Source organism: Hordeum vulgare, chromosome 7H (genome assembly GCF_904849725.1).
Source record: "Hordeum vulgare subsp. vulgare chromosome 7H, MorexV3_pseudomolecules_assembly, whole genome shotgun sequence".
Lineage (NCBI taxonomy): Eukaryota > Viridiplantae > Streptophyta > Magnoliopsida > Poales > Poaceae > Hordeum > Hordeum vulgare.
The window spans coordinates 560,239,629-560,257,968 of NC_058524.1; the positions used below are offsets into that span (position 1 = coordinate 560,239,629).

The window sequence follows — 18,340 nt, forward strand, 5'->3', positions numbered from 1 at the left end:
AAGCCAGATGGAGCGGATGCGGTGAGATGGGGTTTTCAGTGGGTCCGCGTTACCGGTGTCTGACGTGATGGACATTCGGACTCCACCATATCTCCTATTGGTGTCGGTTTGCATGCATGATTTCGAATGTACGACCCGGTCCAAATAATTCAGGTGGACGGCTGAAAGTGTCCGGTCCAGACACCTAAGGTTGATCAAGTGAGGGCAATTCCAATGCACAACCCCAAACGGATGTCCGTTTTGTCCGGATTTCATCTGTTTGGGAGTGGCAATGGAGGCATGTCCGTGAGGATATGCGTTTGCGCCGGTCGGGTGCCCAACGCGTGGTCGCATCTTCTGTCTCATCTCATCCGTCGAAGGCCAAGTACAATAAAATCAAGCATAGCAAAAATAGTTCAAATCAAACATAACAAATAGTTTCATGTTCCAAATAGTCTTTTATTACAGTCCAATTAAAAATTAAAAAATATCAAATAGTCTTACAGAACCATTTAAAGTTTGTGCACACGAAAATAGATTAAACCGATAGATCTACTGATTTCCAATGTGATCCCACGCGTGCTCAACCAAGTCATCTTGGAGCTTCGTATGAGTGTTCACATCACGCATCTCATGATGAAATTGGACAAATTATTCAAAGGTTGCCGGAGGTGGGTGCTCAGGCTCAACATTCTCACCCTAAAAATCAGACCCTTGGTCGTAGATGTTGCCATCACGCTCATCCTCGGTAATCATGTTGTGCATGATCACACAAGCAGTCATCACCTTCCAAAGCTTTTGAGTGCTCCTTGTCAATGGAGGGTTTCGAACGATACCCCATCGAAACTGAAGCACGCCAAATGCGTGATCCACATCTTTCCTAACACTCCTGCATTTTGGCAAACCTCTGTCTCTTCTCTCATTGTGGATTGGGTATGGTCTTCACAAGAATAGACCACTGAGGATAGATACCATCAACTAGTAATATCCCATGTTGTAATGGTAGCCATTGATCTCAAAATTGTCCTCTGAACAGTGGTCTTCTACAAGCTTTACAAACACTAAAGAGTGCTCAAGAACGCTAATATCATTGTGAGAACCAGCCATGCTGATGAACAAATGAAGTTGTGAAAGAAGTACTCATCTCCGCTATCCATGATACCTTGCGAGCAAAGCATCGAACACCTTGTGATCGTGGTGGAGACGCGGCCGGAAAGGGCACGTCAAGCCCCTTCACATGCAGCAAGGTGGACGAGCATGGACGGAGGGTCAAGGGCGGAGCGACAACGGAGGAGAAAGAAAAGGGGTTGTTCCACCGACGGGCAAAGCAAGGTGCACCGCAGGCGGGGGCGGCGATGGCGAGGGGCCGAGGACGGAGCGAGAAAGGGGAAGGAAGAAAAAAGGTTGTGTCAACGACAGGCGGGCCAGGGGCGGACAAGGTCACGCGTCGCGTCGTTCACGCGTTTCCGTTTGATCGCAAACGCAATCCAAATTTAAAACGAAAATGGATCAAAAATGGACATTTATCCATTTGCTCCTGTGTGTTAGGCCGCGATTTATGTATGTTTACCCTTAAACGGACACGAGCGAACGCGTTGGACTTGGGCATGATCCGTGTTGGAGTTGGCCCTGCGTGCGGGCTACAAGCAGATCTGGCCAAACGGACCGTGTAAACTGGGCCGGCCCGACAGCCCGCGTGCCTGGCACGACACATGTCCGGCCCGGCACGGGCTAATCGTGCTCGGGCACGGCACGAAGCACGCCTTGTACCGTGCCTGGGCCTAGAGGCTAGGCACGCGGATCAGCACGCCACGGCCCGTTTATTTTTATATATTTTTTAAAACTTTTTTAGTATATATATACATAATATATGGTTCAATAGACATAAAAATAAACCCATTAGACTAAAATATGCGGCCCAGTGTGCTAATCGAGCCAACATGCCGCCCCATTTAATAGTCGGACCGTGCCTTAGCTTGAAGACGCAGCACATGGACCGGCACGGCCCGACCCGACTAATAAACGTGCCTGGGCGGACCGTGCCGTGCCAGGCCCGATTACAACAGGTCGTGGACAGGTGAGTGAAGTCTGAAACAAACCCTGTGTTTGTAGGCACAGTCGCAAATGAACCCCCACCTCCAAATCCCTGAAGTCCATGCCCTGAACTCTCTAATCCCGTATTTTTTAATCCTTGTGTGCCTATCCAAACGCCGGGATTCCTACATGGATCGGGAAAGGCTGGGAACAGGTTGATTCAGCACCTGCAGGTGGGGTCTCAGACCATTACCTGGTCAAGCCGGACCAGCTCGCTGGCCCCCTCTTCTACTCCGCCTCTTCCTCTGCCCCGATGCGCCTCTGTTCCTCTTCCTCTGCGGCGACGGCGACGACAAGCTGATGATCGCGGCGACCGCCGGCAACAACTCCGGCAGCACATAGAAAGGTGCGCCTGGTCTATCCCCCTCTCCAATCGCAGGTGTTTTCTTCGTTTCAAACTTGGTTAGGTTTAGGCTTTTTAATGGTGAAGCTGCAGTTATTGTAGTTCGAAATCAGTGTATTTGTTGGTGATTTTTGTTGACCAGTATAGTAATCAGTTATGATGCTTGCAATGTAGGTTTTTTTTGGTGAATCCATGGACCCGATTGAGATGTTGAAAGTCAGATTTCATATAGGGGGGCAATTTGTTCGAATTGGTCCTTCTATGGACTATGTTGGAGGAGATGTAGCCTACTCTGTGATTGAGAGAGATAGGTTGTCTTTGTAGGAGGTCAAAGGTTTCCTTGCAGATCATATGACAGTTAAGGAAAGCATGAAGTTTTATTTTCTTATGCCCGACAGAGACTTGATTAATGGGTTGTTGTTTCTACATGATGATGTTGGTTGCATGAGTATGTCAGATCATACAAGAGATGGTGGAGTTCCTGATATTTTTGTGGAGTACAATGGGGAACAGGATGAAGGAGAGCAGGAAAGTGGTTCTGACTTTGAGGATGAAATTGAGGAACACATGAACAGTGGAAGTGAAGAAGATATGCCTAGTATCATGACTGCTCAAGAAGAATTTCTAGAGCAAGTGCTTGTCCCCAATGACAATGGTGTTATTACTACAGTCATAAGCAGCCCCTTCAAGAGAAGAAGTTCTGAAAATTTAATCTTTCTCAGATTTCTCAAGTTTGCAATCCTTCCCAGCCTTCAACAATGCCTGCAGATGTAGTTTCAGAAATAAAAAAAAGCAAGAGGAGAAGGAGCAGAAATTGCAGCAACAACACAAGGAGCAAATATTGCAGCAACACCACCTGGAGCAGATATTGCAGCAACACCACCTGGAGCAGATATTGCAGCAACAACACAAGGATCAGAGCAAGCAAAAGAGGAGTCTGATTCAGATGATTCAGAGGACCTTGAGTATATTCCACATACTGATGATAGTGGAGAGGAATCTGAGGTAGTTGAATTAAGAAAGCATGCAAAAAAATTCACAAAAAAAGACGAAAGACTCCAGGAAATGGGTTACTTCAGATGCATCAGGGCCTGTTCCTATTGATTTCATTGCAAATGTTGAAGAAGTAGTAGAGGAAATGGAGTTTGAGTCCAGTGATGAAGATTATTCCTATGATGAAGATGAGGAGGGGCACTTTGTTAGAAGGAAGAGCAAATACCCTAGATTTGACTCTCACACTGATATTCCACATTTTAGTTTGGGGATGGTTTTCAGAAGCAAAAATCAATTTGTGAAAGCAATTAAGAGATATGGTCTTGCTACAAAAAGAAGCATCAAGTTCTTAGAACCCTAGGCCAGTGGCACCTGGCTATATTGCCATGCCAGGAGCAAGGAAGAAAAACAATGATAGAAGGAGGGAAGAGGGGGAAGCACCCAAAGGAAAGAAGCTTAGCAAGCATGGAATTCAAATCACTTGTGGGTCATGTGGGGGTAAGGGACACAACAGAGGATCTTGTTTGCAGAATGCTGATAGGAACAAAAAACTAAAGCTTGTCTTGCAAAGAGAGGGGAAAAACAGAGGTCCACTGAGGTACTATGGAACTCAACATTATCAATGTTTGTTGTTCTAATTATTTAATATGTACCTCACCAATGCTTGTTCTTTTTCCTATTTGCAGCAAGCAGAGACTGAGGCTGCCAAAAGCAGGGCAGCTACAACTAGATCTACAAAACCTGCAAACAGGACTCAGCATGCAGCAACTACAAGCTCACAACCAGCCACCTCTAGCTTCAGACCTCCAAGATCAGCATCAACTAGAAATACACCTGCTGGAGGAAGTACATCTGCTGGCAGAGGATCAGGAACTGCTGGAGGGAGTACACCTGCTGGAGGAAGTAGATTTGCTGGCAGAGGATCAGGAAATGCTGGAGGGAGTACATCTGCTGGAGGAAGTAGATCTGCTGGAAGAGGATCAACAACAGGATTCATGGCCTATTTCACAGCTTCTGGGAACTACTGAAGTTGTGTACTCTGAAATTTGGTTGTCTTGTGAACTACTGTTATTCTGTATATGTGTGTGTGTGTGTGTTTCTGTGAACTACTGGTATTTTGGATGTGTGTGTGTTCCTGTGAACTTGTGTTATGTGGTATGCTGAGTGAACATGAGAACATGATCTAAAAATCCGATGGATGTGTTCCTCTGAAATTTGGAATGTCTCTTATGTGCTATGTGAAACTTTTTGTTGTTGCCAACAATACTGCATACTGCCTGTTATGGCACTAAAAAATCAGTGCATTGCGTGATAAATTTGCAAACTGCATTTCATTGAAACAAATATAACAACTGAATCCAGTACACTTCACTTCCATTTGTTTCATTTGAACTAAGATAAAAGCATCCCTAAAACTAAACCTGACATAAATATCACAATGGCACACACCAGCATCAAGCCTTTCCTAGCTAAACTATAACCAGTTGATGAAGTTTGCTCATTTCTCTTTTGCGCTTCCACACAAATACCAGCACCTGCATCTTCATCTTTACACATTGCTGTTGCTTCATTCTCTAGCATCCACACCCTATCTCGAAGATCTCCCAGCAATACACGCAGAAATGCAGATGTTGGACCATCGTGCCACTGAACAAACCCATGCTGCTCAAACAGAGAAATGAGGAGAAATCAATCACACAAACATACAAGAACACAGAGGAGGAGCAGAGAGCACATACAAGAACACAACCTACCTGAGCTTCTACGCATGCATAATATCTTCTTCCAGGGTTCGCCTCACTCCATGAAATCCACCGCGGCGCCTTCCTCCCGCAACGCCTGCAGTAAATCGCCGGCTCGTAATCCATCGGCTGCTCACGATAGGCCACCGGCGACCTGGCCGCAGCGCCCCTCCGTCGAATCCCTCGTTCGCGTGAAGCGGCGGAACCAACGGAGAAGGACGACATAGCCGCCCTCTCGCGCGTGGAAGAACCCTAGAAATCCCCACTTACGTCCCTTGTTAGAAGAAAAGGAGCTGCCTGAGCACTATTCGCAATCCTAGTGCCACGTCAGCAAATCCTGGTCTAAAACGAGCTTAAGGATTAAAAAATCCGGGTTTAGAGAGTTCAGGGCATGAACTTCATGGATTTGAAGATGGGGTTCATTTGCGACGAGTTTATTTCAGACTTCACTCTGGCCAGGTCTGCTACAGCGTGGAAGCAGAACGATAGCTCATTTCGCCTGAGATGGAAGCAAAGGGACGCCTCGCCAAATCCGTCCGAACCCGCCACGCTCAGTACGACAGCTCCGGCGAGGTCTCTTCCTCCGAACAGCGCATGGTGGTTGCAGCGTGGACGGAACGGCGATCTCATGGGCCCGAAAGCCACCGCAAAACAAGAGACATTCCGCCGGCGAAACCATAGCCACGCCAGCCAGCACAAAAAAAAACCCAGCAGATCTCGTTCGGTCGTACCCCAAACAAATGGGACAGCTCACGCTAACTACGTACATATGGGCCGGTTGCATTGCGTGGAGCCAGGAGCCACCACAGACTTTTCCCCGATAATCCGCCGCGACGGCCGGCAGAGGCGGACACCACAATCACGCCGTCCATCGAAAAAAATACACCAGAGAGAGAGATCTTTCTCCTAGCTCAGCTGGCTAGGCTCCCGTGGTAGCAGTAGCACCTAGCGGCCGGCGTAGGGAGGGGGAGAGAGGGGGGGATGGGGACGGAGCCGACGATGCTGCAGCGGTGGTCGTCGTCGATGTGGGGCCTGAGCGGCCGGGACCGGCTGCGGATGTGGGAGGACAAGGCGTGGCGGGCGCACGCGGCCATGGCCTTCACCCAGCTCGCCTACGGCGGCTACCACGTCCTCACCAAGTCCGTGCTCAACGTCGGCATGAACCAGATCGTCTTCTGCGTCTACCGCGACCTCGTCGCGCTCGCCCTCCTCGCCCCCGCCGCCTTCTTCCGAGAGAGGTACGCTCCAGGCGCCTCACCCCCCGGTAGTTCCTCTGGTCTAGACCAATCGACATAGAGTTTGACTAGATGCTATTCGGCCACGGATTCTGAATTTCCGCAGAAGGGTGCGGCGTCCCGTGACCCCGCAGCTGCTCGGCTCCTTCGCGCTGCTTGGATTCACCGGGTAATTCTCATGCTGCTGCTAATGCCTGATGGAGCGAGCAATAAGCGACTCTCTTCAGTCTCGTTAGTGCCTTCCATTCTGACGGCGTGTGCTGCCCCGCAGGATCTTCGGGAACCAGCTCCTCTTCCTGCTCGGCCTCGGCTTCACCAACGCCTCCTACGCCGCCGCTTTCCAGCCCGCCATACCCGTCTTCACCTTCCTCCTCGCAGCAATCGTCGGGTGAGCAACCAAACAACCAATCAACGGGGTACACATACACCGTTTCTCAAGTACTGACATTGCCTTGGATGCAAATGTCAAGCTGAAGAAATGTCTCATTGTCCTGGATACATTTCTGGACTCTGACAAAGCCCTGGATTCGAATGCCAAGCCGAACCCGTAACAGAATTCCCAAAATGTTCTTATTCCAGCGTCGAAGTGATCAACGTCTTCACCAAAGACGGTGTCTTCAAGGTCGTCGGCACGGCCGTGTGCGTCTTCGGCGCCGTCCTCATGGTCTTCTACCGAGGCCCCTCCCTGATTGGCCTTGGGGGCGCCAATGCCGCCGATGGCAATGCGCTTGCCGATGCATCATGGAGCGGCAGTTCCTATCCTGCTCAGTGGCTGACGCCAGCCATGCTCCAGTTCGATTTGGGAACCTGGAACCTTGGCGTTCTGTGCCTCTTAGGCAACTGCTTCCTCATGGGGGCTTATCTTGTCATACAGGTAATGCAGATTGGGTTGTTTTCAGCTTCATGTCATGATAGTTTTTTGCTCTTAATGAGAATTATATCTGAATGTGTGTCCTTTTCTGCTGTGACTGATTCCAGGCCCCGGTGTTAGTAAAATATCCCGCGAGCTTATCCTTGACAGCCTACTCTTATTCATTTGCCACCATCTTCATGGTGTTGACTGGGGTATTTGCAACCAATGGGCTCCATGAGTGGGCACTGACAGGGACAGAAATGATAGCCATTCTATACGCTGTGAGTATATGAGCTGCTGCCTGCTGGATGACCATGCTAAGATGTGCTTGTTCTAACCACATTTCTTGCTTGCACCAACAGGGAGTTGTTGCATCTTGTCTGAACTACGCAATCATGACTTGGGCGAACAAAATTCTCGGACCGTCTCTGGTTGCCCTCTACAATCCGCTCCAACCAGCATGTTCCACCATCCTCTCAACTATGTTTCTTGGTACCCCAATTTATCTAGGAAGGTATGGGCCAACTAACACTCTACCCTATGTGCTACTTCAACATCGTGACCTCAAAAATAAAAAAACTTGAACATCGTGACATCATGAGTTGCCTAGTTTCGGCTCATTCGAATTGGTCATTTTGCATTGTGTTTATCAATTATCAGTTGAGCTTTGGTACTCTTTCAAGAAAAATGATGTTGTTTTCCATGGTATCCATTACTGACATAATGACGATGCCGGCGACCTTGAAGACGTTGTAATGGCGATGGTGCTTGCGTAAAATGATGTTGTTTTCCATGGATACCGTTACTGAAATATGATGTCTCTTGATTTGTTTGCCTCACTTAGACTACAGAATTCCCACGGATTTATGCAAAACTAAACACCCATCTTGTGCACTGCAACTTGCAGCCTGATTGGAGGAGTCTTCATCATTGCTGGTCTATACCTGGTCACTTGGGCGCGTTATAATGAAGCGCAGAGAATACTGATGTCTGGTTATCTCAACCCTCTTCTTGTGGAGGTGGAGGATGCGCCTGCTCCCAAGACACAGCAAAGTTCCAGCTCAATTGATCCCTAAGCCTCGGAGGAGAGTCGACTGTGTTTTCTCAAGAACAGCAGCAGTAGGATTACATCGTATATTACTACGTATCAGAAAGCGTATAGTTACCTTTTCTACTGTTGGATTAGATTCCATCATCAGGGATAAACTGGAGCCAAAATGCGTTGCAATCATTGTTTTCCTAACAACCGCGGAGGATGCTATCGGCTAACAATGCGTGATGATCGTTCAGTTTCAACAGTTGTGAGTCTTCACAGGGTCTAGGCCTAGCAGCAGGAGGAACAGCTTCAGCAATCAAAGGTCACTACTTCACACAACTTGTTTACCCTTTGTCAATTATCATCGTAACTGGCACATGGTAGCTATGATTGCTGCTGTTAACCTGCATTTTATCTTATGCTTCAGCAGGCTCTTTTACTGCCGGTGAAGTTGACGCTGCAATATAGTATAAGACTCTTACTGTCGTTGAACCGAAGCTGCGTATAAGATGACTGCTCTTCTGTGATGATTTCCAGTACTTGCGAAGTAATTATGTCAAGAGCTCAGACATCAGTAGGTGGAATCAAAGTACAAATCCAAATTCTAATGTTTAACTCTTGGCACAACAGACTGCTGGGGTGTTCTTACTTTGCTTTAGTTGTACTTCCTGTGTTGTGTCTCCCTCTGGGATGTAAACTGTTGCAGTCACAAAATCATATTTTGGTATTACTTAGAGGGTGCTTGATACGTTTTAGTCTCATGACTAAAAGTAGTAGGATTAAAACTTGCTAGCCTCACTCATGCTTGGATCCAAATACTAAAGAGACTAAAATCAAGTTAATGAACATTTATTATCCTCCAAACCCTTCAATCCAGAACTCACATGTGTTAAAGGAGAGGAGTTAAATGATGAGAGGGAGGACTAATCCACATTTTAGTAGGGGTATACCTGACTAAAAGATTTTAGCCTCAAGACTAGTTTTAGCCTCTCTTTAGTCAGGAGTGCTTGGAACTTTAGCCTCTTAAAAAGACTATTTTTAGTCAGACTAGTTTTAGTTCCTTGGATCCAAGCACCCTCTTAACGTGTGTGTAAACTCTGGAATTAAAACTCCCTTTGTCTTGTGCAAGTGTATGTTTTACTTATATTTTTCCTAAAGGGGTTAATCTGAAAACAAAATCTGGATCAGTACACATAGAGAGCCAGGAACGACGACGACGGCCATCTCACTGGAGACAGTCGCATCTCCAACAGAGACCAATATTGCTTTAGCAAACGCCTAAAAGAACCTTAAAAATGCGCGTCCAAAAATGCACGTAGTTAAAATTATGAAGCACCCAATCCGGCATCTAAAATATAATGCACGCGATAGCGTTTTTCAACGCGTGCCTAAAACTTTTTAGCGCGTGCAGTATTTTACAGCATCCGTTGAAGCTGTTTGGCGCCCAAAAAACAGATTTTTAGCGCGCGGATCTCTTTTTAGACACCTGTTGAAGATGCTCTAAGGGGTGTTTGGTTGGGCTTCCAGCCAGCTTCCGGCTTCCGGCTTCGAAGCCAAAAGCTCCTATTTAGGGGCTTCCGGCTGCAGCTGTGAGCCTGAAGCTTCTAAATATAAGCTTTTGGCTTAGAAGCCGGTAGACGGAAGCTGGCTGGAAGCCTAACCAAACACCCTCTAAGAGGGGAAGGGGGCAGCCGATGACTGAATCGTAAAACAGTTTCAGACACAATGCACAAGCGGTCCTATCTCTTACACGATTCCTACAATATTTATGCACTCCAAACATAAGCAGCACATGTTAGACCGAAGGGAATTAAGTGAATGCTAAGCTGCCTTCACCACGTTTTAATCAAATTAGTGGCGAAAGTCTCAATCCGTGAATCGACCTCCAGATCACCAATTTACTACTTACTTCAATTGCAAACATCATTTCAGCATCAATTCAATGCCAAAGGAATGATAAAAACTAATCAACATTGCTTCAAGCATCATGGATTCCATGCTATCAGAGGCACTATGGACGCTTTGATTGTCATAATGTAAGATATTGTACTGCCTCTCCAGTGGGAGATACAATAACGAAAGTGCATTTGCAAACACCCAGCTATTCATCATTGTTATAAAGTGCGGTGCTCAGTTAACCAACATCAGTTACCACACTCTAGGTAGCAAGCAAATTGACAGCAACCAGTTATTTAGGCTCGGTTTAACTCATCCCAGATGTTCTGGAGCGCATAATATATCCGATTACAAGACAACCAAATATCTTAAAACGACCGATGAAACTGACATAGTAGTCATAACCAACTGCGAAGAGGCGCTTGAAGCTTTGGAGGCCTCATTTCTGTTCATCGCTGCAATGACACATTCATTCATCATCAAACTGAGGGCAGCCAGGCTGCCAGTGGTACCACCAGGAGTATGAACCATACTCCCAAGAGACCAATTCTGACCGATCGATCGATGATGCATAATGAGCATGGCATAAGGAGCAGCATGGAACAAAGAATAAGGAGGGGCGAGCATTCTAAATAAAGGATTTGTGTATGAAATCTATGTCGTCCCCTTGCTAAAAAAGGGACAAACTTCATCAATAGCAAAGAATCGACGAGGAAAAACACTTCTTATGGCGCACCGAGGACACTAGGAAAACACAAGCGCAAATCCCCGACTCATGCACTTTAGCGGCCAATTGGAGGAACTGGATCGACAGCAGATCTTTCAGATCGCTTGCGCGCCACTAGACATTAATATCAGCAAACAATTTACCAGCATCTTTAAGAGTAGCAACAGGTAATTAAACATGGCAACGAGGACACGGCCTCAGGGTATACAGGGGGAAGAAAAATTCACGCGTCCATCACACGACACACCACACGCATCAGCAGCAGCAGCAGCAACAGCATCAGTATTTTAGAGCAGCAGCAGCAGCAGCATCAGCGGCAGTATATATAGTAAACTTAAGACAGCAGATGCAGGCGACGACCAAGGCAGATCGGACTGTAGAGGGTGTGAGAGGAGGGGGTTTAGATTACCCCGTCTTCTTGAGGCTGCCGCGGACGCCGGGCTTGGGCTTGGAGGAGGACGCGACGGCGGCCGCTGCGGCGGGCGCGGCGGCGGCGGTGGAGCCGTGCAGGTTGTTGATCTTGTCCGGGTCGAAGGGGAGCTTGGGGTGGCGCGCCTCGTGGTGGATCTGCATCGACTTGACGTCGGGGGCCGTCACCTTGCAGAGCGGGCACTCCATCTTGGCGTGGCCGCCCTTCTCCTGCCCGAGCCGGTCCTTCTGCCCCGCCTTGCCCCCGCCGCGGTTGGTCGTCGCCGCGTCGATCTTCGCCGCGATCTCCTTGGCCGTGTGCTTCTTCGGCTTCGCCTTGCCCGTCATCTCCGACGACGACCCGCTCTCGGTCTCGCTTTCCGCCGCCGCCGCCGCCTCCTCCTAACCCTACTTGCTGCGCTTGTCTTCTTCGCGTTTGACGGGACGGGGTTTGGGGAGGGCGGCTTGGTGCGGATGGGGGGCGCCAATTATTAGTCCCCTGCGGCGTGCGGCCCTGCCCGGTCCGCCGTCCGATTTCGGACCAACGGCCCGGATGCTGACCGTAGGATTCCTCGCTTTTTTTTTCCTTCTGAAGAAAATACTATTGGTTGGATATACAGTATATATAGAAGATCGGCTTCTAGGGTTGCTCGCCTGGTCTTTGCATGACTCATTGTTTTTCCTTTTTTTTCAAACCACGGACTCTATTTTTTTTATTTATTCATTTATACTTCCTCCGTTTCTAAATGTAAGTTTTTTCAGGGATTACACTACGAATTATGAGAAAAAGAAAAGGATTGTAGGACGTAGTACTAAGAGGATATTTCTATTTATATATGGGGGGGAAGAGAATACTACTGTAGTGGTGGAGGTTTGTTGGAGATTCTCCTCTAGCGGGCAGTGGTGGTGGAGCTTCATCGGCACAAAGGTGAACGCAAGCATTTCCATATAAACCCATAGGGGTGGTGCTTTCAACTGTTTTCAGAACTTTAAAATGTGGACTGTTTCTTCTTTACAAAAGCCAGAAATGTTTCTTTCGAGATTTTCTTTGTATAGAACTAGTGTGACTTTAATATTGGTCCTCAACAAAAAAACTACTGTGAGATTCATGCGTTCCTAACAATCACCAGACAGGAGATGTTGGCCGCTAAACTTCAGTACTAAGCGAGAATAGATGTTGGCCGCTAAACTTCAGTACTAAGCGAGAATAGATGTTGGCCGCTAAACTTCAGTACTAAGCGAGAATATTCGTTTGCTGATGATCATTTATCGTTCAGATTAGAAGGCACGTAACAGCACTTCTAAGGTAAATAACCCCAGCAAACATGCAAGAAAAGAGATGATAACAGCACTTCAGAGTTGCCAACCAGATCAGCAAGTCGTTATACTTTTTTATAGCAAAATGAGAAACATTATCGTCTAAATTCACACGAAAGTATAGGAAAACAGACCGGCTAATAACGGCTCTACGACGAAAACTAGTCACCGTAGCTTCCACCAAAGACCATTCCAGGTCATCACAGCGGCACTTCTCCGCTGTCAGCAATGACAACTTTGCTCTTTGGTGTCCCGTTCTGCTTGCCTTCAGCCTCAACCTTGTATACCACGTCCATCCCAGACAACACCTTGCCGAACACGACGTGCTTGCCATCCAACCTAGCATACCAAGCGTAGATAATCAACAACAAATCCCCAACAGAACAGAAAGTCTAGCACAAACTGCTGCAATCACAAAGAATCGTGAAGAATTACCAGCTCGTAGTCACAGTGGTGATGAAAAACTGGGATCCATTGGTATCTCTCCCAGCATTGGCCATGGAAAGGTAGCCTGCACCGACAACCAGTCAATGAAAAGGGCGGACGGATTAACACGTGCTATCATTCTAATGGAGCACTTTCCAGTTGCAAAATGGATTTCGAGAAGCACGGATCATTACCTGGTCCAGTGTGCTTGAGCTTGAAGTTCTCATCGGCGAACTTTGTGCCGTAGATTGATTCACCACCCCTTCCATCGCCAAGGGTGAAGTCACCTCCTTGGATCATGAAGCTGGGGATAATTCTGTGGAATGAACTCCCCTTGTAGTGGAGAGGTTTGCCACTGTTGCCCATACCTTTCTCTCCTGTATGACAATGAAGTGGGACAAGGTCGGCAACCACTAGCAGATACCATAGAGAAGCTACTATACAAACTGTAGTACTAATAAAGCAGATATTCTGAATATAATAATATATGCGGTACATAATGATAGGCTTTCATGATACCCTATGGTGGAATATGAAGAATGTGACGACAGTTATCCACCATTCTTTTCATGAAGTAATATAGACATATTATACCAGGTGTGCCAACTATAAATTCAACAAGTTTCTTAATTTCTACTCTTCTTTTTTCCTATTGACACCTATATTTGGGCACTTGAATGACCAAAGGGATGAACAATCAAAATCCTGCACACAGGGCTACTCCTAGATACTGCACAGAACTCAAGACTTAGAAACCTTCAGTGATGCTTGAGAGAGCTTGGGATTTAAACAGATTATCCCCAAAAATTTGCAGGCAAACAGGCTGCCACCATACTCTCAACGTCATTGTGTCTAGAATGGTAAACTTAGATTTGAAATAATGTGGGAACAATCCCTGTTTTTGAGTCGAACGACTAGTAAATGAGTAGCAAAAGAAAAAGAAAAAAGTCGACTCAACAACGTGTCGACGAGTCGCAACTGCAGGGTCGACTATTTAAGAGTCGCTACCCCGGAACGACTCATTGACTCGAAAACCTTGGGAACAATAGAGATAGCTGCTTTCTTTTGAAAGGAAAAGGTAAGCAGCTTTGCCATGTTACAAGCATAGCATGCACCGAATCAGTTATATAATTTCCACTGTGCAATTACGTTTTGACTTCCTGAGGAAGCCAATTATATTTGATTGGATAAATTACTTGAAGATGTGAGCCAAAATAACAATTGAGATTGGATAGAGCGAAATTAATTCCAACAGCCAGCCTTGCCATCAGACTAATTATCTAGAAAATTCAAGAAACAGGCAGCTTAACGCTTTTAACGTATAGGAAACAGAACAAGCGGTAGAGAAGCATACCTGTGCAGAGTGCTCTGAAGTTCTCTGTTGGAAAAAAGATATCAAGCCATTAGCATTTGTGCCATCCAATAAAAGAGTGCATGGCTACTAGCCCGAAGAGTAAGGAGATGATACCTGCAGTTTTAGGAACAGCCTTGCCAAAAAGTCCCATGACAACCCGACCTATGAAATTTCAGAATTAATTTAAATGCTAATGAATCGACCAATCAAACAATGGGAGGAGGTACACTATAAGAAGACACTCCATGAATAGCGCCCCAGTGAATGTTTTTCTCACTAAACATAAAACAAGATTAGGTGCAGTGCGGCCATCTAAACATGAAGATTCAGCCTCAAAGTCGAACTCACATTTTTCAACGATCCTAATCAAAAGGAACCACTGGACTTGTAACTACAAACCAGATACCTGGGCTAGGAAATTAGGCACGCAATATTGGCTGTATCAGCAGTAGTAGTCTACTGTCTGCCCCGTACTAGAGATGACACACGTCGCCGATCTGAAAACAAGGCTATGGGCGGGGGTTCAGCAGCACAGACCTGCGGGCTTGCCGTCGATCTCGATGTCGAAGTAGACCTTGTGCGTCACCTCCGACAGGTTGGACTTCTTCCCCTGGAAACCAGAAAGACAATTGTAAGCACGACACCAGATCAAACCCTAACAAACCAGCGACCCCAAACACATCCAATCCGTGCCGATCCACGGCAGACAGATATCTGCGAGAGAGTGGCGAGCAATCCGTGGCGGAGGAACGATCAGATCGGCGCACGGAGGAACGAGAGGGGGTGGGGGTGAAAAGTAAGAGGAGGGGCTTGCGGAAGACGGACGAGGTGGATGAGCACCTGGGCGAGCACCAGGGTGGCGGCGACGAGCGCCAGCCACAGGCACAGGTGCGCCGGGGCCCTCGCCGCCGCGCTCCGCCTCCACGCCCTCATCGCCATCTCGGATCGTACCGCCGCGCACGAGAGAGAGGGAGAGAGCAGATCTGTTTACTCGTTCCACTACGCAGTCTCCGAGAGAGGGAGAGTCCACGGGCGAGATAAACAGAGCCGGCCGTTTGGTTGACAGGTGGGGCCGAGCTGTCAGACTACGGCCTCACAAGCTGCTCGCTCCCCGACCGCACCCATGAGTGCTCTTTTGCTTTGGAACAGCAACTCCAACACCAAATTCCACACCCCCTCAAAAAACACCAAATTCCACTCACTTCATTTTTTATCAACTAGTACAAATGCCCGTGCGTTGCACCGGACAAGAAAAAAAAATATAATCTGCTTGTTGTGCCATTATGCGGCATTAAATTAGTGTTTTAATCAAACAACATTTGTTGATTTAAAACTATTTGACATTGTTAATTGTTTGTTAGTCTATTCAGTTAGCGAAAGTTCTGTTCAGCAAATTCATGTTATTACTTTGACATTGCCCATTGGTGGACAGAGTTAATATTTTTGGCAAAAGATCTCTTTGTTATAAATGATTCAAATTTATCTATATGTATTATGTATGTCCCCAACAATAGAAAAAACACTCTCGACCTCTTCATCTCTAGCAAATCTTATTCAGTGACAGTGATATGCCAACGGCCTTTCTTTGATTTCTGAGTTTGAGAGGTAGAGGGTGGAGCAATTAGAAAGTCAAGAAAGGGCTAGATAAATCTGATTGAAGAACAAAAAACAACAGAATATCTTGTTGTGCATAAACAATCAATTATATGTCCAGTTAGTACTGTCCAGTTAAAGTTCGAAGCTATAATCATAGATCTTACAATTGTACTTCTCAAAAGAACCATTCAACGTCAGACTTTTATCACTGCTAAACGTCGGGATCTCATATTATACAGTGATAATCCTCCTAGATTAAGATCATACCAAATTAGTGAACGAATAGAATAACTACGATTTGGACATTACCTTGGCGACCAGTGCCTGGGCGCCGACGAACTTGTCGTCCCAGGCCAGCGACTGCCGCACCCCGCCGACGTTGCTGGCGTCGGAGATGTAGGCCTTGTACTCCTGGTCGCCGGTGGCGATGTAGAGCCACACAGCTGCCCACAGCAGCTCGTCCTGTTCCATTTCCAGCTAGCATCTTTCAGTATTTTTATGTACAGAAAACATTACTTACTATTTTCTGCTTATCATGATATTAGTTAGTAGAGTAAGATGCTACCTCGTCGCCGCTGCTGCTGTAGAAATTTTTGCTTGATGGAATGCTGTTCTGGTAGAGCCCACGATGGTTCTTGGTGAACTGGAACAACTGCACAAAAGTGACACAAGAAGTTAGCTCATGCAGTTTCGTCTGCCTTTGTGCACAAATACAAATCCACCTTCAGTTTTCTAGCAATATTTTGCCATTCGTTTTCAACCATATGAACGGTACCATGACTTTGTGAAATGGTTTGTCTAGAAGGAAGAACGAATAACGTATACCCACATTTTATTGTACACTACAGGTCATCGTACGTATATAATATGCGGTGGATACAATGCAAGAACATAGAAGGAGTATATAATATGAGGTGGGTACGCTCTATTTTCTTGTCTATTACTACACCAATGCTTTTTGGCCCATCCATTGGATTTGTATCGAATCGATTGTGTAATCTGTGTGTTGTGCAAAGCAATGCAGTCCATCAGTCTCTCTGAATGTAAGCAAGTATATCGTGCACCTGTTTCGCGTGTTTCAGAAGCGTCGACGCGTACCTGGGTTCGCCGCGCGGCTCCGTAAACGCGATGGAGGCCGCGGCCAGCACCGCCGCCGTCTCGGCCGCGACGTCGGAGCCCGGATGGGTGGCGTTCACCATGTAGGCCCTCCGGGGCGTGTCCATGTCCTCCGGCCGCTCCCAGCACGCGTGGTCCGATTCGCCGTCGCCGGCATTGACGTAGAGCACGTCGGGGCGGGCATGCGCCTTGGCCAGGTACTCGGCGCCCCAGCGCACGGCCAAGCTCCCCCGCCGCGGCCAGCCCAGCCGCCCCCTGTGGTGGAGAACGCGCACGGATAAGGGACCGGTGGAGGACAGTTTTTTTTTTTGGAAAATACGAAACTTTTTTTCCACTTAATGAAGGACTGCGGGTTGATTACCTGAAACATCAGGGGGGTTTCTGCAAAATGCAAAAAAGGTTCGTTTTTTGACTAAAAACGGACTACAGGTTGGAAAAGTGAGGGGTGTTTTTGCAAAATGACCACGACGGACGACAGAAGCACTCCACACTTTATTATTAGGGAGAGATAGGTAAAGATTTGTAATTATTTTTGCAATGTTCCTCGTATTTCTTACGAGAAAGCACTGTTCTAATGTTTTCTAAAATAAAAATTCAAGATTTTTTTCAAAAGGGAAACACTTTTGTTGTGATATATTACATTTTATTTGTAATTTTTTGCACTGTTTTTTGTGCTTATACATCCCGCACACACTCAAGGAGACAACAATCTGAAGCCCATATTTGTCGGAAAAAAAACTGAATCAGTGCAGTGCTTGATGCGAATCACGCGGAGGAACAAATTGTCGAAGACAAAGTGAATAACAATGTCGTCAAGACTACGATGGCAGACGGTTCGGGCCGACTACGATGGCAGACGGTTCGGGCTTCCTGGATAAGTAGCGGGTGTTGCTCCTATCCTACCGTTGCACGTGCAGATCCGCCACGAGCGATGGCGGTTGCGCGTTCTAGGGGTGAAGAGAGACGCCCTGTTTGTGGACATCGACAAGGCAACGAAGGAATTTGAAGACGAGACCGAGGACATCACCAGCTCCGCATTGGCCGAGCCGCCACCGCCGTTCCCACCTTGCCGCCACGACGATGCCAGCATGTCCAAATCCACCATTGGTAATGCAAAGTAGAGTAAAACATGGGAAGCCGCCGCCGCTTGGGTCCTAGGAAGGCCACCACCGACGTCTTTCCGGAACTCACAGCCAGTGAGCTTGCCCGGAGCTTCACAGAACCC

General features: G+C 47.1%; 4 protein-coding genes across 6 annotated transcripts; 1 reads left to right on the forward strand and 3 right to left on the reverse strand.

Moving 5' to 3' along the window:
* Nucleotides 1–4,721: 4,721 nt before the first annotated feature.
* On the reverse strand, nucleotides 4,722–5,545 carry LOC123407252. The gene is made up of 2 exons (XM_045100347.1): nucleotides 5,164–5,545; nucleotides 4,722–5,071 (listed from the first exon to the last, which is right to left on the reverse strand). Exons 1-2 carry the CDS (start codon nucleotides 5,374–5,376, stop codon nucleotides 4,802–4,804), a joined length of 483 nt encoding a protein of 160 aa, XP_044956282.1. The 5' UTR covers nucleotides 5,377–5,545; the 3' UTR covers nucleotides 4,722–4,801.
* Nucleotides 5,546–5,625: 80 nt separating this feature from the next.
* On the forward strand, nucleotides 5,626–9,009 carry LOC123407250 (WAT1-related protein At3g45870-like). 2 transcript variants are annotated; one of them, XM_045100343.1, is made up of 8 exons: nucleotides 5,626–6,389; nucleotides 6,493–6,555; nucleotides 6,658–6,774; nucleotides 6,966–7,260; nucleotides 7,365–7,520; nucleotides 7,602–7,753; nucleotides 8,147–8,597; nucleotides 8,703–9,009. In XM_045100343.1, exons 1-7 carry the CDS (start codon nucleotides 6,133–6,135, stop codon nucleotides 8,313–8,315), a joined length of 1,209 nt encoding a protein of 402 aa, XP_044956278.1. In that variant the 5' UTR covers nucleotides 5,626–6,132; the 3' UTR covers nucleotides 8,316–8,597; nucleotides 8,703–9,009. The 2 variants fall into 2 exon arrangements, with proteins under 2 accessions (XP_044956278.1, XP_044956277.1); XM_045100342.1 differs by having other exon boundaries at nucleotides 8,706–9,009.
* Nucleotides 9,010–10,361: 1,352 nt separating this feature from the next.
* Nucleotides 10,362–11,780, reverse strand: LOC123407253 (protein METHYLENE BLUE SENSITIVITY 2-like). Its single transcript, XM_045100348.1, has 2 exons — nucleotides 11,308–11,780; nucleotides 10,362–10,626 (listed from the first exon to the last, which is right to left on the reverse strand). The coding sequence occupies exons 1-2, from the start codon at nucleotides 11,652–11,654 to the stop codon at nucleotides 10,611–10,613; spliced, it is 363 nt and encodes a 120-aa protein (XP_044956283.1). The 5' UTR covers nucleotides 11,655–11,780; the 3' UTR covers nucleotides 10,362–10,610.
* Nucleotides 11,781–12,677: 897 nt separating this feature from the next.
* On the reverse strand, nucleotides 12,678–15,467 carry LOC123407251 (peptidyl-prolyl cis-trans isomerase CYP19-4-like). Of its 2 annotated transcripts, none has more exons than XM_045100345.1 (7): nucleotides 15,244–15,467; nucleotides 14,941–15,013; nucleotides 14,518–14,565; nucleotides 14,404–14,427; nucleotides 13,244–13,426; nucleotides 13,059–13,134; nucleotides 12,678–12,962 (listed from the first exon to the last, which is right to left on the reverse strand). In XM_045100345.1, the coding sequence occupies exons 1-7, from the start codon at nucleotides 15,340–15,342 to the stop codon at nucleotides 12,824–12,826; spliced, it is 642 nt and encodes a 213-aa protein (XP_044956280.1). In that variant the 5' UTR covers nucleotides 15,343–15,467; the 3' UTR covers nucleotides 12,678–12,823. The 2 variants fall into 2 exon arrangements, with proteins under 2 accessions (XP_044956280.1, XP_044956279.1); XM_045100344.1 differs by having other exon boundaries at nucleotides 15,229–15,441.
* Between the last annotated feature and the right edge of the window lie 2,873 nt (nucleotides 15,468–18,340).